Source organism: Cottoperca gobio, chromosome 8 (genome assembly GCF_900634415.1).
Source record: "Cottoperca gobio chromosome 8, fCotGob3.1, whole genome shotgun sequence".
NCBI lineage: Eukaryota > Metazoa > Chordata > Actinopteri > Perciformes > Bovichtidae > Cottoperca > Cottoperca gobio.
This window is the reverse complement of record NC_041362.1, coordinates 2,045,548-2,065,192: the sequence shown is the minus strand read 5'-3', so window position 1 is coordinate 2,065,192 and position 19,645 is coordinate 2,045,548. Positions and strand designations below refer to the sequence as shown.

General features: G+C 38.8%; 1 protein-coding gene across 1 annotated transcript in view; it reads left to right on the top strand.

The window, feature by feature from the left end:
- The window catches only part of radil2a (Ras association and DIL domains 2a), a 30,741-nt gene extending 11,169 nt beyond the window's left edge, over nucleotides 1-19,572 (top strand). The window contains exons 9-16 of the mRNA XM_029438412.1: nucleotides 6,300-6,519; nucleotides 6,651-6,823; nucleotides 10,066-10,210; nucleotides 12,031-12,212; nucleotides 12,297-12,648; nucleotides 16,641-16,780; nucleotides 17,261-17,400; nucleotides 18,292-19,572. Coding sequence (XP_029294272.1) covers nucleotides 6,300-6,519; nucleotides 6,651-6,823; nucleotides 10,066-10,210; nucleotides 12,031-12,212; nucleotides 12,297-12,648; nucleotides 16,641-16,780; nucleotides 17,261-17,400; nucleotides 18,292-18,394 — 1,455 coding nt within the window. The 3' untranslated portion in view covers nucleotides 18,395-19,572. The remainder of the gene's footprint in view (nucleotides 1-6,299; nucleotides 6,520-6,650; nucleotides 6,824-10,065; nucleotides 10,211-12,030; nucleotides 12,213-12,296; nucleotides 12,649-16,640; nucleotides 16,781-17,260; nucleotides 17,401-18,291) is intronic.
- The last annotated feature ends 73 nt before the right edge of the window (nucleotides 19,573-19,645 follow it).

Sequence of the window (19,645 nt, the reverse complement as noted above, 5' to 3'; positions counted from 1 at the left end):
GATACATACGACACAATGAAGGAAGAGGAAATGACAGACAAACAGAAATGTGTCTTCCTTCAAAGACAAGTCAGGGAGCTCAATGACAAGGTCCAAAATCAAAGCATCATTAATGCAAGGTTAAAAAAAACGATGAGCAACTCTGATAGAGTTAAAGCTGAATTTGAAGCTTCGAAACAAGAGCATGACGGGCTCCAGAAAGAAATTCAGGACCTGCAGGCAAACCTCCAAAATGACACCGATTTGGAGGAAATGTGTGCAGCAATGAAACGGGACAAAGACGCAGTGAGCCAGCAAAACAGCGTCCTGCAGAAAGAACTCCTGGAGCTCAAGGAAAGACATCAACATTTCAAAGATTTGGACAACTCCTACAATGTTGCAAAAGTTGAGAAAGAGGCGTTCAGCCAGCAGAATATCGCTTTGCGACATGAGATTCAGCAGTTGCACGAATGGCTCCAGAATGAAAAAGCTTTGTGTGAAATGCACGCCGCAACTAAAGCATTGAATGAAGACACGAGCCGTGAAAATGACACTCTGCAGCAGGAACTCCAGGCTCTACACAAAGAACATGAAGATGTGAAGATCTGGGGCGATGTTGCGAGGGAAACGTTGGACCGCATGGATGCTTTGGAGAAAGAAAACCAAAATCTTAAACAGAAGATCCAGGTCGACAAAGAACAGCTCACTCTTAAAAATCAGCTTAAGAACAATTACGAAGAACTGGAAGCTGAAGAGGCAGCCCTGCTGGCACAAAGCAGAGTCCTCATTAAAACCCATTCTGATGTCTACAGGAAGCTTTCCAATGAAGAAGACTGGAGGTACAAGTGCGACGTGCTGGGGGAGCAGATAGACGACTTGAGGCTAAAAAACCACAGTGTGACTGAAGAAATCAGGGTTTACAACGACAGCCTCATAACTCTGAGTGCTTTTAACACAACTTACAAGTCAATGAAGGTAGAGAAAAAAGCTCACACCAACCAGAACAACATTCTGCAAAAAGACTTTGATAAACTGGAGAAAAAGCTCTTAAAAGAACACTTTTTGGAGGTCAAGAATAATGTGACAAAAGCAGAGAACGAGGCCCTGATCCGAGCAAACAGCGATCTTCGACTCAAGACTCAGGAGCTCAACAACAAACTCCAGGGAGAAAGCATTTTGGCCGATATCCACGATTCCCTAAAAGTGGAGAAAACCGCCCTGAAACAGCAGAATGACACTCTTCGCAAAGACCTCCAGAAGCTTAGAAAAACAGCGAGCAGAGGGAATGCTCTGACGATGAGAGCAAGGAGAGTCAACAACAGCACACAACATGAAGTCCTGGTAGAAGAAATCAGGCCTTTGGAGGCTGAAATATGATACTTCGGTATCATATTTCAGTTCTTTAAAGAAACTGATGTTACGTTCCCCATTAGTCCCGGAGGGTGGGGAAGTAACAACAAGAAATTAAATAACCCGGGCAAAGAAAGGGAGAACGAGGCAACCGATTTGTAAAAGAAAATAAGAGCATTTATTCATATACAAAGGAAAAATCTCCCCAACCAATACACAAAGGCACAACTGAAAACAAAAGACATAAATTGTATAATGGTCATCAATTAACCGTAAATCCTTTCCTACAGCAGTCTAGCTGACACAGAGTAGGATTGGACACAAACTTCTCCAACACAAAGAAGCCATCTTCAATCAGCCAAATTCTATTCAAACACTATTGAATGCTGTGATATTACAATTTACAGTAAGCAACAAAAAAAAGTATCCTAGAAGCACAAACACAAACATTGACTCCAGTCTTTCTAAAACAATCTTCCCCAGATCCTACCTTACTGATAACTTTCCTACCTATCTTCTGGAGCTTGACGGGCTCGAGGCGACTTTAAAGGCACACATCAGCGGCCGAAACCCTGAAACGCCTGCCTCCAACAGGGACTTAATCCCCACCCAGGATTACCCCAAAACAAAAAAAAACAAAAAATATGAGCGCCTGAAGGAAGAACTGATACAGTCCAGCTGACCAAACTTTCTCTTTTTCAACACAACATCATTTTCTGTCAAATGTTGCATTTGTACTATGTTGTTTATCCTGTACACACGACATCTATTGCACGTCTGTCCGTCCTGGGAGAGGGATCCCTCCTCAGTTGCTCTCCCCGAGGTTTCTTCCATTTTTCCCCCTTTAATTATGGGGTTTCTTTTAGGAAGTTTTTCCTTGTGCGATGCGAGGGTCTAAGGACAGAGGGTGTCGTATCTGTACAGTCCTGTAAAGCACACTGAGACAAATGTATAATTTGTGATATTGGGCTATACAAATACATTTGATTTGATTTGATTTGAAATGATAAGGTCAAATGTCAGGGAGCTCAATGACAAGGTCCAAAATCACAGCATCATTAATGCAATGTTAAAAAAAACGATGAGCAACTCTGATTCTGCAAAACGACTTTGATAAGCTGGAGAAAAAGCTCTTAAAAGAATACACTTTGGAGCTCAAGAATAATGTGACAAAAGCAGAGAACGAGGCCCTGACTGGAGCAAACGACGATCTTCGACTCAAGACCCAGGAGCTCAACAACAAACTCCAGGGAGAAAGCATTTTGGCCTGACATCTACGATTCCCTAAAAGTGGAGAAAACCGCCCTGAAACAGCAGAATGACACTCTTCACAAAGACCAAAGAAAACATTCTTAATTATTGAGTAATAAAAAGTTAATCAACAAACAGTCGTTGTAAGTGTCAAATGTAAATGTACCTTATGAGTTTCCATTTTTATATTTATTGATTGCAATGTTTGCATAAATGACGGTTGTTCACTACTCTAACGTTACAGTATCTACCGCTGTCTTTAACAGCTGTCTTGTTCTGGTAGATCTTTTGATGATCATTTTATTGTTCAGCTCATTAGTCCAGCTTCTAAATGTTGAACAAAACAAAGCTTTGATCAACATTTCTTAACAAAATAATTCATCAATAATAATATTAATTAATAAGGGTTTTGGTTATTATTCGCTGTCTTTTATTTCCTTGTATTATTTTCAAGGAACTACTCTCACACTCAACATGCGAACTTAAATAGGTTTATGCGTGAATGTTTGGTATGAACTATGTGTGTATGTGCATTGTGACGTTAGCAAGTGAGTTGTGTGCTTAAGCGGCTTTGAGCCCAAGACAAATTTCCCAGTGGGAAAATAGAGAGCTGCAAGAATGAGTCCTAAATCCTGGGAAGGATTTAGTCTTTTAGCACATCCCATTCCCTTGTCTCAAAGTCAGTGGTTTTTTAAAAATAAGTTTGTGGTTCGAAGCCTGAAATAAGGTCTGTGGTTAACACAAACTTAATAGATTTTAACCATTTGTTCATCGACATAAAATCAGTCAGCAAATACGCCACTTGTGAATTTCTGAAGCTTATTTTGTTATGGTGGGGAAAAGGTGTGAGGACCCAAACGCAGAGCGGCAGACGAGGGTTTTAACAAAAAGTGAGGAAGCACGGGGGGGCCGTAGAACAAAGCACATCAGGTAACATCGACGAACAGACAAGGAACAATGGGACAGACAGGTATATATAGACATGGTTGAAGTCATGCGACTGGTGTATGTTGTTTACAGCCTAACTACAGCTTCTTTCTTTTTCACTTTTAGCAATTGAATTTACGCTTCAAAAATCATAAAAGTGTCGTTAATATGTGGTGATTATCCTGTTGAACAAAATGCGCAGGTATCATAAACGTTTGTTTGCCACAGAGTTTTTTTTCTGTAATAATCAAAAATCCAACAGAAAATTCCCTTTTTGTTGAGTGAACCAGTGTGGCGCTAACTTCCGGGTGTCGGCCTATAATGTATATATATATATATATATATATATATATATATGCTTCATCCCTGCAGCACTCTATAAAGTATCTTATCTTATTCTCTGTGCCACAAAACAAGAATACACAGACCCTTTAGAGCAGTGGTTCCACAACTTTTAATTATATTTTTATCACCAAGATGGAGCCTTGGTGTACACCACAGGAAACAGATGTTATTTACATCCCTAATGCATATGTCACAGGTACTGCAGGGGGGTCAGAAAATTGTTTGTAGATAAAGCAAATTTTATAAAAACAAAAAAAAGTATTATTCCAATATATATTTTATTTAAAAATATATTTTTTGCTTTGCGCATTCACATTCCCTCCTCCGCTGTGTTTCGCGAGGGGCGGGACTTCGCTCCTGACACACACACCTACAGTCAGAGACAGAGCGGATGAAAGGAGAGGAGTGAACTAAAAGAAATCCCCCCCCCCCCTATCGCACGGACCTATTCAAGCCTCTTCTATACAATATATACAGTAGGGGGTCCCTGCTCCACGCTACACCAGTTTGGGGGTCCTTGGCCTGAAAAACGTTGAAGACCCCTGCTCTAATGCCTTAAAAACTTAAACCTGGACACACTTCAGTATAGACTTGCTGGAAAGGCATTTTAGTGTGTGTCTGGATTTGCTTTGTTACAGTCAGCAGTCAGCTCTGCTCTTTTACAGGCCGACAGGACACTCCCAGGCTATATTTATGAGACTTTCCCATGTTAAAGATGCTTATTAAAGGCTGTTTGGTTCATGCAGAATCTAGTCGACATCACAGCAGCAGAAACACCACCACCCTGCACAGAGACTGTTTGATGAAGGGAGGGAAGGAAGCAGGAACAGTCTGTGCTGTTGTTTTGAATACTCAGACATAGTTCTACAGCCTGTACTGAAAAAAGAAACATTTTACTGTTGTGGCTTTTCAGAGGGAGTTTGCCATCATGTTTATTTTTGCCTTTTTGAGGCTTCTTAATCGAACAGTTTCAAGTTTGATTTTAGCATTAAGATGCATTGCAATATCTCTCTTTTGATCTCGTTTGTTGGTAACTATTTTTCCGATTTAAAGAAAAAGAGGATGTGCTTCCTGTAGAGGAAGACACACTGTCATCAGAGAAACACCCAACAGGGGAAAAGAAGAGAAGCTGTTTTTCAGTTGATTTCCTGTAAAATATGACTCAATGTTCATACTTTACAGCTATCACTTCATCACTTCTTCTTTTTAAATATAGAATATGAATACAACGTAGCCAAAGGGCATTAATGCAGCTGTTAAATACAACACAAAACAGTGCTAAGTAGAACAAAAATAAGGGGAAATATATGGGAAAAATGTATATTTATGTGCTAGTGGGTTCCCAAAAGGCCATACAGATGTGAAGAAAATGTGTAAGCATCCAGATGTTTTTTTAACAACCGTCTACTGTCTCCTTGCAGTCGGTCTCCATGATAACCGACCAGCACCTGCAGTTTTGCTGAGGCTCATATGAACTGTTTTCCAGGAATTAGGGTTATTGTAGTCTTTATGGCATCTTTTAGTTTGTCTGAGGTCATTATCTTAGTCATGTTGTGTGAGTGAGAAAGAGAGTGTGTGTGTGTGTGTACAGGTGATGTCATGCCATGTGAAACAATGGCAGAACTGTGTCAGAACAAGGAGTAGTGATAAAAGCCGGATCAGTGAGGTGGTGTTCAATAAAACAGTTTGCGAGAAGATTCTGCAGTGTTTGCAGTTTGCTGTCTCGTTTCTCCAGTTATTATACTTCAGTAATGGTGTATCAGGGTTAATGTAGGTATAACAAATAAATAAATGACCTGAGATTTAAGTCATAAATTTACAGGAAACTTCTGATTTTCTCTTAGACTAAAATGGTAAATGGTAATGTTTTTATTGTCTATAAGGTGTCAGTTTGTTATGTATGTATGCATGGTGTCACTTAGCTCACTTCCTTATTGCAAGAAGCACATTTATGAATTTAATCTCTATAACTAAATGGTCATATAAGTTTGACCTTTTTTCATTTTAAAATTCAAAGAAGAGAGAAAACATTGTTGCCAATAGTTGTATTTGTTTATTGTTGAATATACTTATGTTTTAACATTGACATAGCAATGGTTTGTTGTTTTATCATAATTGTCAGTGTTCTTTGTTTTCAAGCGTTCAGCTGGGCTTTTATGTTTCCTGCAAAGTTTCCTGAACGCTCTGTGAAGGCCTTCCTCTCTTTGAGTCATTATGTTAGACAGAAAAAGAACATTATTTTCCTTCTAACTTTATTGCACTGATATAATCAGAAGTCACATAAAGAAGAAGGAAAGTTGTGTCTACATGTTGTACATTTTTGTGTTTAAATGATACTCACTATCAGCCTTATCGCTGCTTTCTCCCATGGTGCATTAGCAGCGGTTATCTAGTGCTTCGTACAGCGTGCAGAGATGTAAACTGTCACCATCTCTCTCTCTCCACAGAGTATGTATTCAGCGTTGCCCGGACTGCTGGATGGGAACCCGTTCTCAGAGAGTGGCCAGCTGCGAGTGCCTGATGGACTTGGTGGCATCCTGGAGGTGCTGAAGGAAGCGCTGAAGCTTCTCACGGCCTTCCAGGTCCATCCAGACATCTCGTCACAACTCTGTGCCTACCTGTTCTTCTTCATCAACGCATCACTGTTCAACGCCCTCATGGAGAGAGGTGAGACTTCAGCGCCACCGCTCTGGTTCAAACTGAACTAGCTCACCAACTAGAGAATGAATTGCTCTATAAGATTTGAGCATTAGTTAGGTTGCAGTATTATCTCTAATTTTAAACACCTTGTTCTTCAGGATCGGTCGCTGGGTTCTACCAGTGGTCCCGAGGGGTTCAGATCCGGGCCAACCTGGACCTGCTGATGGATTGGGTCCAGAGCATCGGCCTCGGCGATCTGGCCAACGAATTCTTCCAGAAGCTTTCTACTGCTGTCAATCTGCTGGCCACACCCAAAGAAACCCTCCTGCAGGTCAGAGGACATCCGTCTCTCCTTTCCTGTTTGTCTCTCCTTGGGCGGGTGTAGCCTCGAGAGTCGAGTCACGTTGCCGTCAGCAGAATGTTTTCATTGTCTTTAAGGTGTCAGTTTGTTATGTTTATGTATTCGGTGCAACATGTTTGATCTGACCCTTCCCCATGCAGAGATGTAGCTACTTCTCTTTTCTACAGCTTCTTATTGTTCCCAAACATTGTGTAAAGTCTGTGGAAGCATGTTATTGGTTCATGGTTATAGTAATACTGATTCACATTAATCAGATATGAGGAAATGGCCTTCGGGAACAAAGTAAATAGACTAAAATGATCAACCCATGATGAAGGTTTGGCTTTTCTCTTATCTCACTTAAAATCCTAAGGACCTGAGTATATCCTGTTAGCGAGAGTGTGTATGCATGGATCGATTAAAATAAATACAAAGAAATGCAAAACAGCTGCAAAGAGACACAAAGAGACTCACAACGACCATGAAAAGGTGCAAAATAACCAGAAAGAAACACTTTGACTACAAAGAGACACAAAATGACAACAAAAAGAGGCTAAGAAAACTATAATGTGTGTCCTATACGAGAGGTGGTTGGGCCTTTTGCATGTCCATGCCCAGGGGCCCATTGTCCCATAATCCACCTATGTATTTATGTATTATATTATCAACTTTAATCCTATTTATTCTGACGTTAAACAAGTGGAAACGTGGCCAGAGCTCAGATAGCATTGTACTGTTCAAAGACAGATAAATACATTAGAGTAAAGGGATTTTAACGCCTCTGTTTCAGTGTATGCTCAGGAATACCGCACTCACACATCACTAGAACATCAACTTTTTATCTGCTTTGCTTTCGCTTGTTTTTACTCTTTGCTGCCACTTTAACATTTAATCCCTCCTTAAGCACACCGTTCTCTTAGTTAACCATTCAAAGCTTGTACCGCAGAAGGAAGCTAAGCTCTCACTTCGCTGGCTATTAAATATATAAAGGGAAACCGGCACATAAAATTAGCCAGGTATGCCTTTCAGATCAAAGCTTGCCTGTAACTATTTGTCCACTTTACAAGACAGCTGCAGTGAGAGCATTACTTCTTCCTGGGACATAACTTTGTGAGGGTTGATTGTAAACCAAAGGACGAGAAAGCAGTAGTTACTTTCATACATGAAAAATACTTTCAAACCCCCCTGAACACACTCACACACGCTTGACTAGCGCTCGCAGAACTCCTCATTTCCAAGTCATTGCCTGAGCTCCATCTGTGCAGATCCTCACATGGGTGACATTCGAAGCTTCATTCGAAAATTCCAATAGAAGATTAGATGTAAAAAAATAACAAATAAATTACATTCGGTACAGCTCTAAATTTAAGGTAATTCAACTGACCACAGAAGTTATTTTAAGTTGATATGATGCTGCTCTGTGTCAGTAGTACTATAATTGGTGGATCTGGGTTAATATGAGTTTTACACACCTGTTTTCACTGTATGACTCACAGTTGTACCAGCCTGAAACATCTCCGGGGCACAAACCAGCACCAACCCCCCCTCATCACACAGCTGTTGAAGGCTGCGTCTTGTCTGTTCTTGGTGTTGGCTGGATGCTAGGAAGCTGGTGGTTTTATGTATTCCTGCCCTGGCATGAGGTCACTTTGTGGCTGCTGCAGCGGAGCACACACCCTCGACAGATTTTTCCATCTGGAGTAGTTCTGGGCTTTTAAAAAACTGAAGTGGCACAGTTGTAAATTACACAGAGGGATGTGGCGTCGCTTGTTTTGCCAGCAATTATGAAGAACATCTGAGGAGTTATTTTTAGGAGGAAAAGAGCCGCCAAACTTTAGATCTCAGACATAACAAACAGACATTTTTACATTTCGGCAGCTTTAATAAGCATAATTTAAACTTCACCTTCTGTTGAGCTCAGTGCGTTTGTGTTAAACAACATTGGTTGGTTTATTTTGTGGCCCTGGCATGTCTGGGCAAAGTCCTACTTCCACCAATTCAACTGGAAACAGAATGAATGAACGACGTAATGTTTGTAATAATCACATGAACGTAGCTGAAGGGTGACTCACCTGTTTCCTTATCTTCAAGCTACTTTCTCAAATATTATCTTTCCAATGTGTCGTATTTCCTGATAAGAAACCTGAGGCGCTGAGCGACAGATAATAAAGTTTACACTTCTCACGATGCACAGAACAAGAATTACGTGTTGATTATAATAAGGTGAAACAACTTGAAGTGCTTCTGTATTCACCAGTGGAGAAATATTTTCCCAAGAGGCTTTATTACCACAAGGACAAAAAACATTTACTAGATCATATAATTGGTTTAAAGTACTCTGCATGCAAATAAGAGAGTAGCAATGACTTCGCTCCCTTATTTGGAAACAAGCATGATGGGAACATACTTGTTTCTCCCTCCCTGTCATTCTCACAATGACTACAAAGAGCTTTTGTGGCTCGATCTTTAAGAATAAACCATCACTTTTACAATCCTGTCTTTTAGATCTTGTGCCCCTTTAAAGAAGTCGCTCTGATGTTCTTAGAGGACAACCTTTTTCCACTTTCACTGAGTTGAATCTTTTAACCAACTTCAGTCCTGATCATAACCACCAAATATTCATTCATTTTCAGAATGTTAACCCTTTAAATGCCAGTTTGTTTACACTGTTGTGCAATGGTTGTGACAATGAATTGATAATGTGTATTAAGGCCAAACAATTAATCTGAATTTTATTGAAATCATATATGGAATAATATGGACTAGTGCAATATCCAAATCACATGTTAAAGGCAAAATATGTTGGTGCTGCAGAGATGTCCCGGCCGTTTAATCTATTAAATAAATGCTATTTTATCTTAATAAAAATGTCTCAATCTGGTAGAAAATACTAAAAACTACCAGGGCTCTAGATTTAAAGCCTTATATAACAGAATGCATGATTTTATGCTGTAATGGCCGTGGGATTAAAAATTGTGGTTTACATGGATTTTAGTTGGGACTTTTTTGGTCTTAAGGATCTGAGTGTCTGTATTTTGGCTGCACAGACTTATTATAGGAACTGACTTCCAAAATTAGAAAAGGAATTCACACTTAAGCCAATATTTATATACAAATTAAAAAGCCAAAACTGTCCCTAGTAAGGCACCAGGATTAAGTTGTTGTGAAGGGTTTTAGAATAAGTTTCCTTCATGTCTTTCAATGTCTCTCTTTGTTGTTTTATGTCCGTCCAGGCGTCCTGGGCTTCCCTCAGGACAGAGTTTTCTGGCCTGAACGCTGCTCAGCTTCACCACATGCTGCGGGAGTACAGCTCTGGTAAAGCCTGTCCCACCGGATGGACCCCGACACTGGACGATGCAGACGAAGTTGTCAGGACGGGTGAGTGACGTAGACCATCCTAAGGATAAACGTTTCATCGATAAAATGACAGAAAACATAATCTGCTAATATGAATGGTTTTAGTCATTTTCGTTTTGGACTTTTGGCCGGAAGAAATCGGTAGATGATTCACTAATAAAAATGATTATTAATTGCAATTTAAAAACAATCTGGACTGATTTAAATAATATAATAAATGTAGAAAATAAAAGGTCTTACAAATGTATACGCATGACTTTTCTTGTTTTAGTTTTCGTAAATAGAAATGTGTGGATTTACTGGCATACTTTAAATATATATTATAATATAGATGAAAATGTTAAAACACTAAGAATGCCAAACAACGACCCTGACTCTTCGCTCAGCAGGAATATATTGTGCAGCTTGCATGTCCAGGCTTGACTGTAGACATGCGTCACTGCACACAACTTCATGAGACTCACAATTACACAACTCAAGTGTAATTAAAACTAAGCTGAACTCTGCTCAGAAGCTCTGAAGAAAGAAAACTGTTGCTGAAACATCAATCATAATGTAACAAGTTCGTATAAACTTATTATACTTGTTCCAAAATTACTTTTTACTTTAATTTACAATTTACTTATTTACAAAATTGCCCCAAAATTCAAGATGCTCCATAAAACACAATCAAGAAGACAAAATAAAAGGTGTAATTGTGGATGTAAATGCCTCTAAATTTCAAACATTAGGGGGCAAAATTGCCTAAAATTGTCCTGTGCAAAAATATTTAATTTTCTACCCTAATCATGTTGTAATTATAATAATAGTACACCTTCACACTGACTCACGTACATTTATAAGTGGCAGTCTTCCTCTCAGTCTGTGTTTACCTCCAGAGTAATCCTGTTCTGTCAGTCTGTCTCCACCAATCAGCTTCAGCTCATAGTTTCCTTTCCATTCTGCTGCGTAAAAAAGAAATACCAGTAGCTGATCCAGCAACAGTTGCATCAGTTCTGAACTTTATTTACAGCTTTTAATTATTTGTTAAAGAGACTGTTCTGAGTGGGGTTGTATGTGGAACTTATCCATAGTCTTACCTGCAGTAGAGGGTGGTTGGCACGCCACCAGTTTGGAGAAACAGACTCGGCACAGAAGTAAAGTGGACGTGGGCGGCAGCAGTATTTTAGCCACCTCAAACAAAGCCTAGCTTAAAAAAAATCTGTTTAAGTGTATGCTATATTTAGGGGTGAACATGTGATAGGGTTGTTAAATGTTGCAATAACAGATATTATAATGTACTCAGTTCTGCCTTTCTGTTGCTTTCAATATACTGCTAAAATATAAAATAAAATTGCTTGTTGAATTAAATAAATAAAATGTTTTATTTGCACTTTTCTACTCATGCTCTCTTTCAAAAAGATCTTTCAATATCGCATTTGCGATATACATCGCAATGATGATACAGGACAATAGATGGTGCAGCCCTACACCAGACTCCATTGACAAAAACAGTCATTTGACCTTAGAGACCACGAGAGTTGCTGGTCTACCGATGCTTTGATCAGTACGTTTGTTTGTGTTATTGTGTGTCTTTGGGGAATGCGAACTAACGCTTTAAAACACCAAGGTCACGCAATAACTAACTAACTGGCAACTCTCTTGTTCTGCGAGGTAAAATCACTGTTTTTGTCAATGGAGTATGGTGGCTTTTAAGAGAGCATAGATAACGGCTTGAAACAAACTATCTCTTTAACCAAAATACGGCAACTCTACTTGAAAGTTACAGGATGGAATTTCATTAGAAGGCTGTAATAAAGCTTGTGTTGATGGTGATGGATGCTCTTTCTTTCTTCCTGCAGCCGACATCTTGGAGAGCTTCGACAGCCACCCGCCGCTCATCCTGCCCAGCAGCACGTTTCACCTGGAGCTGTGTAAACCCGTCGTGGAGTCCGCTCTGTTCGAACAGCTCAGCCATCTGCAGGAGTTCATACGCCGACTCTCCCGCAGTGAAACCCAAGCCGAGCCCGATGTGGAGGAACAGGTAACAAGCTCTCTGACCTTGGAGCAGGAAATGAGGCACCTTGATGTTTCTACGTCTGGTATTGATTGACTTTATGTTCCTTAGGCAACCACAGACAGCCAGTCTACAACCTCGTCCTCCGTAAGAGTCTTCCAGGACCCTGCCCATCAGGCGGTCTCTGACCCGGATACCTGCCAGGACCCTGCCTCCCCAGTGGAGCCGTCTCAGGCCCGAGGATCTCACGGTGACCTGAGCAGCTGTGAGGCGGTCCTGACCCAAAAGCTGAAGAGCCTGGAGCTGCAAAACACCCTCCCAGGAGGACAGATCGACATGGGCTACCACAAGAGCATGGCACTGGACCCGTCCTGCCTGCTGACTCCACCCAACACCCCGCAGGGCATGGAGCTGGCCGAGCTGGAGGCGGATCTGCAGGAGGGCGCCCGCCAGCAAAAGAAAGGTAACTGAAGAGGCAGAAGACTAAAGATCTGCACACTTTACTGAAAGCTCCCTGAAAATGTAATTCAACGGGGAGGAACGTTTCAATCTATGGGAGATCTTTGTCAGGCATTGACAAGTAAACATCACAGAACAGAACAAACAATATCAATAACAACATTTAAAATGAACATTTATTTTAACCTTCATGGTGGAGGTAATAAAAGAATGTTTATTTTAAAAACAAACCTTGCTTCACAGATGCTTTAAAGCAGGGCTTCAGACTGCAACTTCGCATTTTTACAAGTGCATAATGATTGTTACCATTGGTGCCCTGCGCTTGTACGTAGCAGCGTAGAACTTTACGAAACAATCCATTTAGCTGTTATCGTGCTCCAAAAATGAAGCGGCCTATACCTTTATTATTAAAGATGATGAAAGTGCAGGCAAAGACCGACTGCCAGTAAAGAAGAAAAAGTACTACTTAATATTCTGGTTAAAGAAAAGTCTGGAGTCCGGCTTTAAAGTTTTCTTTTAAAGCCACAAACAGCTGAAAAACATTAACTGAAACCTGACGATAGAAGATGATAACTAAGTGTGCGTACACGTACAAAGAAAACCATGAAACAAAGAGTAAACCGCACATGATGAGAAACCGACAGCTTCTCAAAAGGCCCATTCATGGCTTCTCTTACACACAGCAGGTTTTGATTCAGATGACACACAGCTCTGTCACTGAGAGTCTGTCCGCCTCAATTCAAACGTTGTCCCCTGTTCCTAACGTCTGGAGTGAGGTCACCTCTTAAAACCTCGTTCAACCTCCTCTGACTGAATCTATTAAGGAAAGTATTTAGTGACTTGACCTTCGTGGACCTGCTGCATATTTGTTCATGCTCCACATAAAAGGTATCCTCGACATAAAAGAGGTGCAGCGCCTTCATCTTTTTACTGACTCTGGGGGTCAGGAATTTCAAGTGGAAGGCTGTGCAGGGCGGGCTCGCTCTGCAAAGGAAAGAGTGTTTCCTCTCCCACATCTATTGTTTCTAGACGCCTCCATCATGAGGTCATCTGTAGGAGTGGGAGGGAGTCAGAGTGAGAGTCGACCCCTCCACGTTTTGTGTTAGGAAAATGATACTGCACTTTATCTAATCTTAGAGTATCTGTGGAAAGAGTGGCGGAATAAGTACTCTCATCTTTCTTATTAAAGGAATACCTCACCCACAAAATGACCATTTGTATATCAATTACACTTCAATATTGTTTTAAATATAAAAATATATAATAAAATGCTAAGGTTTTCGTGAAGATGCATGTGTTTGTGAAGCAGTGAGCGTACGAGTGGATAAATGAGACTTGGATTAAAATGCATGAAATGTGTGAGAGTTTGTAAACTTTTTTTTTATAAAGTTTTGCTGTTGTTAAACACGACTCCGATTCACTTCAATTCATCAAGACTTTTCTCCCTTTTTTATTTTATTATTAACACAGTGTGAGCAATTTATATACAAATGGTTATTCTGTGGGTGAAGTATGCCTTTAATAGTATAACTTTGAAAACGCTAAATTACTTGCAATAACACATTTTGTTAGTTTGTACAATGAAATGTTTCAGATTACAGACAATTAACTTGGCATTTCATATTCCTCGCAGCTAATGGCGAAGTTCATGCTGCATGTAAAGTTTATGTTGTGTTCAATCTAATGTTGAATAACATAAATGCCGTTCTTTTGCCTTAATAATTAATAATACCTCTAAATAATTCAGTGGTCAGGTTTTCTGGTATTCCCAGGACAAAAGATGTCTTCATTTTCTTTTGGTCCTCAGATCTGAATCAGACCTTCAGAAACATTTTTCGTCACATGTGATTGTGTTTGTGTTTAAGAGGTTCAACCTGTGTTAATGCCTCACAGACCTCCCACTGTGGCAGAAAGGCTTTAAAGCTGGAGGATTTTGTTGATCCTAATCAGACGTCTTTACTCTCATTGGTTACTTGTTGTATTACGTTTTCTCTGTTCGTGCCTTTTATAAAAGTAATTTGTTGAAAGGGTTTGAGGATTACATTGAAACAAAGCCATCTGGCACCAATCTCCGTACACCTGTCCTAATTGGCAGTATTTTAACTACCGGTACTTTAACACAATCTGCATAATTAATACTATCATGCAACGATTAATATTAATCTGAAACTATTTTTATAATCATCTTTAAAGCTTAAATGTCAAACATTTAACGATAATAGATCATAGTTAGTAATTAATGATAAAAAACAATTTAAATAAAACAGATAATAATGAATACAAAATTGTAATGTAAAAATGTAATAAAACTAAATAGATAATAATTCATAAGAAATATCATTCTAAAATAAAATAGATAATAATTCATGAATAAAATATACAAATAAAATAGATAATGAATATGAAATAATCATTAAAAAAATAATAGATAATATTTAACTTATATAACTTATTGAACATATTTGTGATAGTATTTTCTATATTTTTATATCCTCTCAATATGAATTTGATTGTATGCAACAAACACCAAGGCAAACTTATTCTGATTCTGAAATAATTAGTAGTTAAACTGTTTAAAACACTGCAAAAATCTATAAATTAGGGATTTACTTTACTTTTTCTCCCAGCACTTATTTATATCCAAGATTCCCCTCTAGTCATTGATCTTCTGGAGTAAATTAACATTTTATCTTGTATTATATATATTATATATTTGATAAATTCTCATGAGAAGTGTCTGAAATTGTCATTTTAAGAGATTTTTTCAGATATTGTAGAAGCAGCCATTTCTGTAAATTAATCTGGATGATAATGATGGAGTTAGTTTTTTTACACCCTGCATATCACCATGCGGAGCCGTACCTTGGCCTCCGGTGTTATCTACCTCTGTGTGGGGTTTTTTGGCTAACAGCTAATGTTATTTTGAAAGTTTGGTAATCCTTTAATCTGGCCCCAAGAATTACAGAGAGGTGGTGATGTCAGGAGAGAAAAGAGCAGTGGCCGATCCGTCATGGGAATTTACAGTTGGGTTGGTGCGTGGAATCTTAATCGGTGGCGGCATTGTTCGGGGGTTAGGGTCCTGCGTGGGGGGCAGACAGGCTGCATGTTGGGAAAAGGCGGAGGGAAGTGGGGAGGGAGGTCGAGCAGGAGCAGCCGGGGTGGAAACAGGTTTTCTTTCCTTTTTTTTGGGAGCGCTACTACTGCTGCTGCGTTGTTGTGACAGGACGAAACACACGAGGAAGACAGGAAGTGTCTGTTACAGCACGCTAACAGGTCGAGTTCCAGCAGGATCATTTAAAATGTTAACACTTCATCTAAAGTTCCCCACAGCTGTGCTTACTGTCTGCAGAACAAGGTTATGATACATTACGTTAAGTGTGCTGCCACCACTAGTACAATCATTTTAACACATTTCTGCAGCTGAAATGTAGAATTTTCTTTGCTGAAATCTGATGAAAAAAAACAATGAAAAATTGTTTTTCTTATCACACTATATTTAGTATTTTGGGCACATTGGACTACTGTGTTTTCTATATATTTCCAAAGACTAAATATAGTATCATAACAAATGGCTGTATCTCAGAGACTACAAGGAGCACAATCAAGTGTTTGGTATCTATGACCTCAAAGATATATATCAAAGTCAAATATTTTCATATAGAAGACATTTAATAAACTCAATGTTAGCGTTTTTACTCATTTTTGGGCAGAAGGGGAAACTGATTTGAAATGAAAATCTTTGTAAATGTCTATGATAAGATTGTCACAATAAAATATCTCTTGATTTCATTCCTCATGAAAATAGGATCTTTTTTTCTGACTGTCAAATTTGAAAGCAGCGTTTAATTGAAAATAATATTTTTTTTAAATGTGAGAAAGAAGATCTTCCTTTTCGAACTTTTGCCAAAGCTTCATTTACAGAACAACTCCTGATTTTATAGCTAACGAGGTTTTAAAAGTCAGTTTTGATGAGTATTTGTGTCTTTGTGTGTTCAGCTAGTGGATGTGCAGACGGGAAGACGGAGAATGTAGAAGAAGAAGAAGAAGAAGAAGAAGAAGAAGACAGAGAGGAAGTGTTCACGGTGGAGCTTCACAGAGGACCTCACGGTCTCGGTCTGGCGCTCGTAGATGGGACGGTGCGACTTCTTTCTTTCTTTAACCCGCATACATCCTTTTCTTTTTCTCATAACATTGAAGTATTTACTGTCACAGTTAAAATGACCTTGAACTCTTATCTGGATTGTTTCTCGTGGGCTTTTGTGTTTTCATAGTTTTTAATCCGGACAGAAAAAACGTATGTAGCTGCTGAGATCTGATGAAGACTAATGAGATCAGACTGTGAACTGGAGGGATTTTAACTACAAATCCAATCTCACTAAATGTTCTTACTGACTGACGGGGGCTCTGCAGTACAACCTCATGAACAAGAGCTGATTGGGTTTAAAACATAAAGTATTACCGCACCCTGAGGACAGCTTTTTAGTTTAAATGTATCGTTAAAAACAGCTTAATGATGGTAACACACAGTAAATAAACAATATAAATATTTGAGCACACTGGCTGACTGTCTCTAAATGTCAATAATCTTTGACTTCAGCTGTTTTTTGTTTGTACAGAAAACACAGCTGAGAATGAGCGGCATTTATGTGAAGTCAGTGGTGCCCGACTCTCCTGCCGCTCAGTGTCAGAAACTGAGAACGGGCGATCGCATCCTGGCTGTTAACGGCATCAGCGTGGTCGGGATGGAGTACAACATGTAAGTATTTAATCCTTGTGCATCACTAGGGACATTTTTGGCTGTTAATGCATACATTTTGACAAGTTTAAGTTAAAATTCAGCTCCTATAATAAGTCAAATGTAGCATGAATAACAGCATGAAAGCATGCATTGTAATTTATCAGGCTTTCAATCTAGAGCCAGGGCTTTAGAATTATAGTTTTTACTAGATTGAGATATTGTATTATGTTTTTTACAAGATATTTCTTTCTAGTTTCCTGCACGAAAAATAAAAATGCATCAAAATCAATATTTTTGCTTATTATTGACATATCCAAACACTGAGAAAGAAATCCCCCTAGCATTTAGTATACATTATGAATACAATTATGAAATATTTGTATTTATCTTAGTTTTTTATCCTTAAAAAACAAAAGTGACATTATGTAAACAAACTGGCATTTAATTGATTAAAATTCAGAAGATTAATTAATATTTGGTAGTTTCGATCAGGTCTGATGTTGGATGTCAGTGAAAGTGGAAAAGAATATATATATATATATATATATATATATATATACAGTATTTCTATAGAAGTTTTAGGAAGGGGATTTTTATATTTTAAATCTGATACGGCACAAACAAATAATAATACTGTTGTTGCTACATATTGTCGTATACAGCCTTTTTTTTTTACCTAGCATTTAGTATACAGAAAATTATTAAATATTTGTCAAAAAAAAACAACCGACAACAACAGTGATTGTGACATGATGTAAACAAACTGGCATTTAAAGGGTTAAAATTCTGAAGTTTTTTCTCCTCTAAGGACACAAGAACAACTTTTTAAAAGTTAAAGTTCACGCAGGTCTGCAGATATTAGTCTGCTTCCTGTCACTGCTTCTTTACAGCGTGTTGTTTTAATTTCAGCGGGAGAGAACTCATCCGATCCTCAGGAGAATCCCTCAGACTGCTGGTGGCCAAAATCGACTCAAAGACGAGCGACAAGGGCTCGGCTACGACTAAATGCTGAAGCGAGAGCTGTGTGTGGACGATCACGTGCAATTGGGAATACCCGGAGGACGTTTGGTTCATCCTTTCTGCTGCATCCAAAGTCAGTATTTCTCACAGAAAGGATGAAGGGAAAACACACTTCTCATTTCAGACTTGTTGTGTGGAATAGAGCTGTTTTCTGTGCATCGAGACAATCAGACTGAGGGCACGGTCAAGTTTTTAAAAGATCATTTTGCTGTCACAGCTTCTTTCTGGCCTATAAATACACTCTCATAAACCACCAGGGTTTGGCGGTGAGTGAAGTAGCTGCCTGTGGCTGTTGGCAAACATCTTATTTGAATGTCTGAGTTCACAGTATTCTGTCTGAAGAGCTTCATCGAGCGGATTCATGTCTGGTAACAACTGCATTTATTCTGAAATGAATCTTCTTACTTATGGCGGTTTAATAGGGAGTCATAAATTCATATTTCATTGCACAGATAAATGTGTCGTTGGACATCAAATATATTTGTTAATATTCTGTCTTTTGGAACACATTTCTGTACATTTCTCAGAACAAGGAAAAACACACTGAGACCAAACAGATTCATCTCAATTTACCGGGAGATTTCTTTCTTGTTTTATGGAAAAACAATTAAGAAAATAGGATTATCTTTGATCTTTGATTATCTGTAAATCATCACTAAGGTTTTTCCACTGTGAAATCTCTTTTATATCGATTGAAAGACGAAAAGTTCAGCAGGTCAAGTGACTATACATGTCCAGGTTAAAGGGTAACTTTGGCATTTTACAACTTTGTCCCTATTTTCCCACGTTAAGTTCCCCGTTTAGTGGAGTGACATTGCATCTACACACTAATATGTACAGTTGTTATATTGAAATGAAGGAACAGTTCAACATTTTGGGAAATATGGTTATTAACTCATTGTTAGATGAAAGGGTTAATAGTAAATAATGTTGAACTTTTCCTTTAAAGCCTTACTGTCGGAGGTGTGGGGATGAAAAACATCAGCAGATATGTTTGAATATGTTTAACACGACAAAGCTGCAGCCCTCATCTAAAGTCTGTCCGTGTTTTCATCCCAAATGTTTTTAAAGTAAAGACACACAGTATTATTCACAGTATTTTGTAATATTTATATTGAGCAGTATTTTTGGAAACTATGGAATAAATATTATTTTGATTTTGAAAACCTCCTGGATGCTTTCTGGTTATTCTGTCTTTATGTTTAACCCTTAAAGGGATAGTTTGGATGTTTTAAAGTGGGGG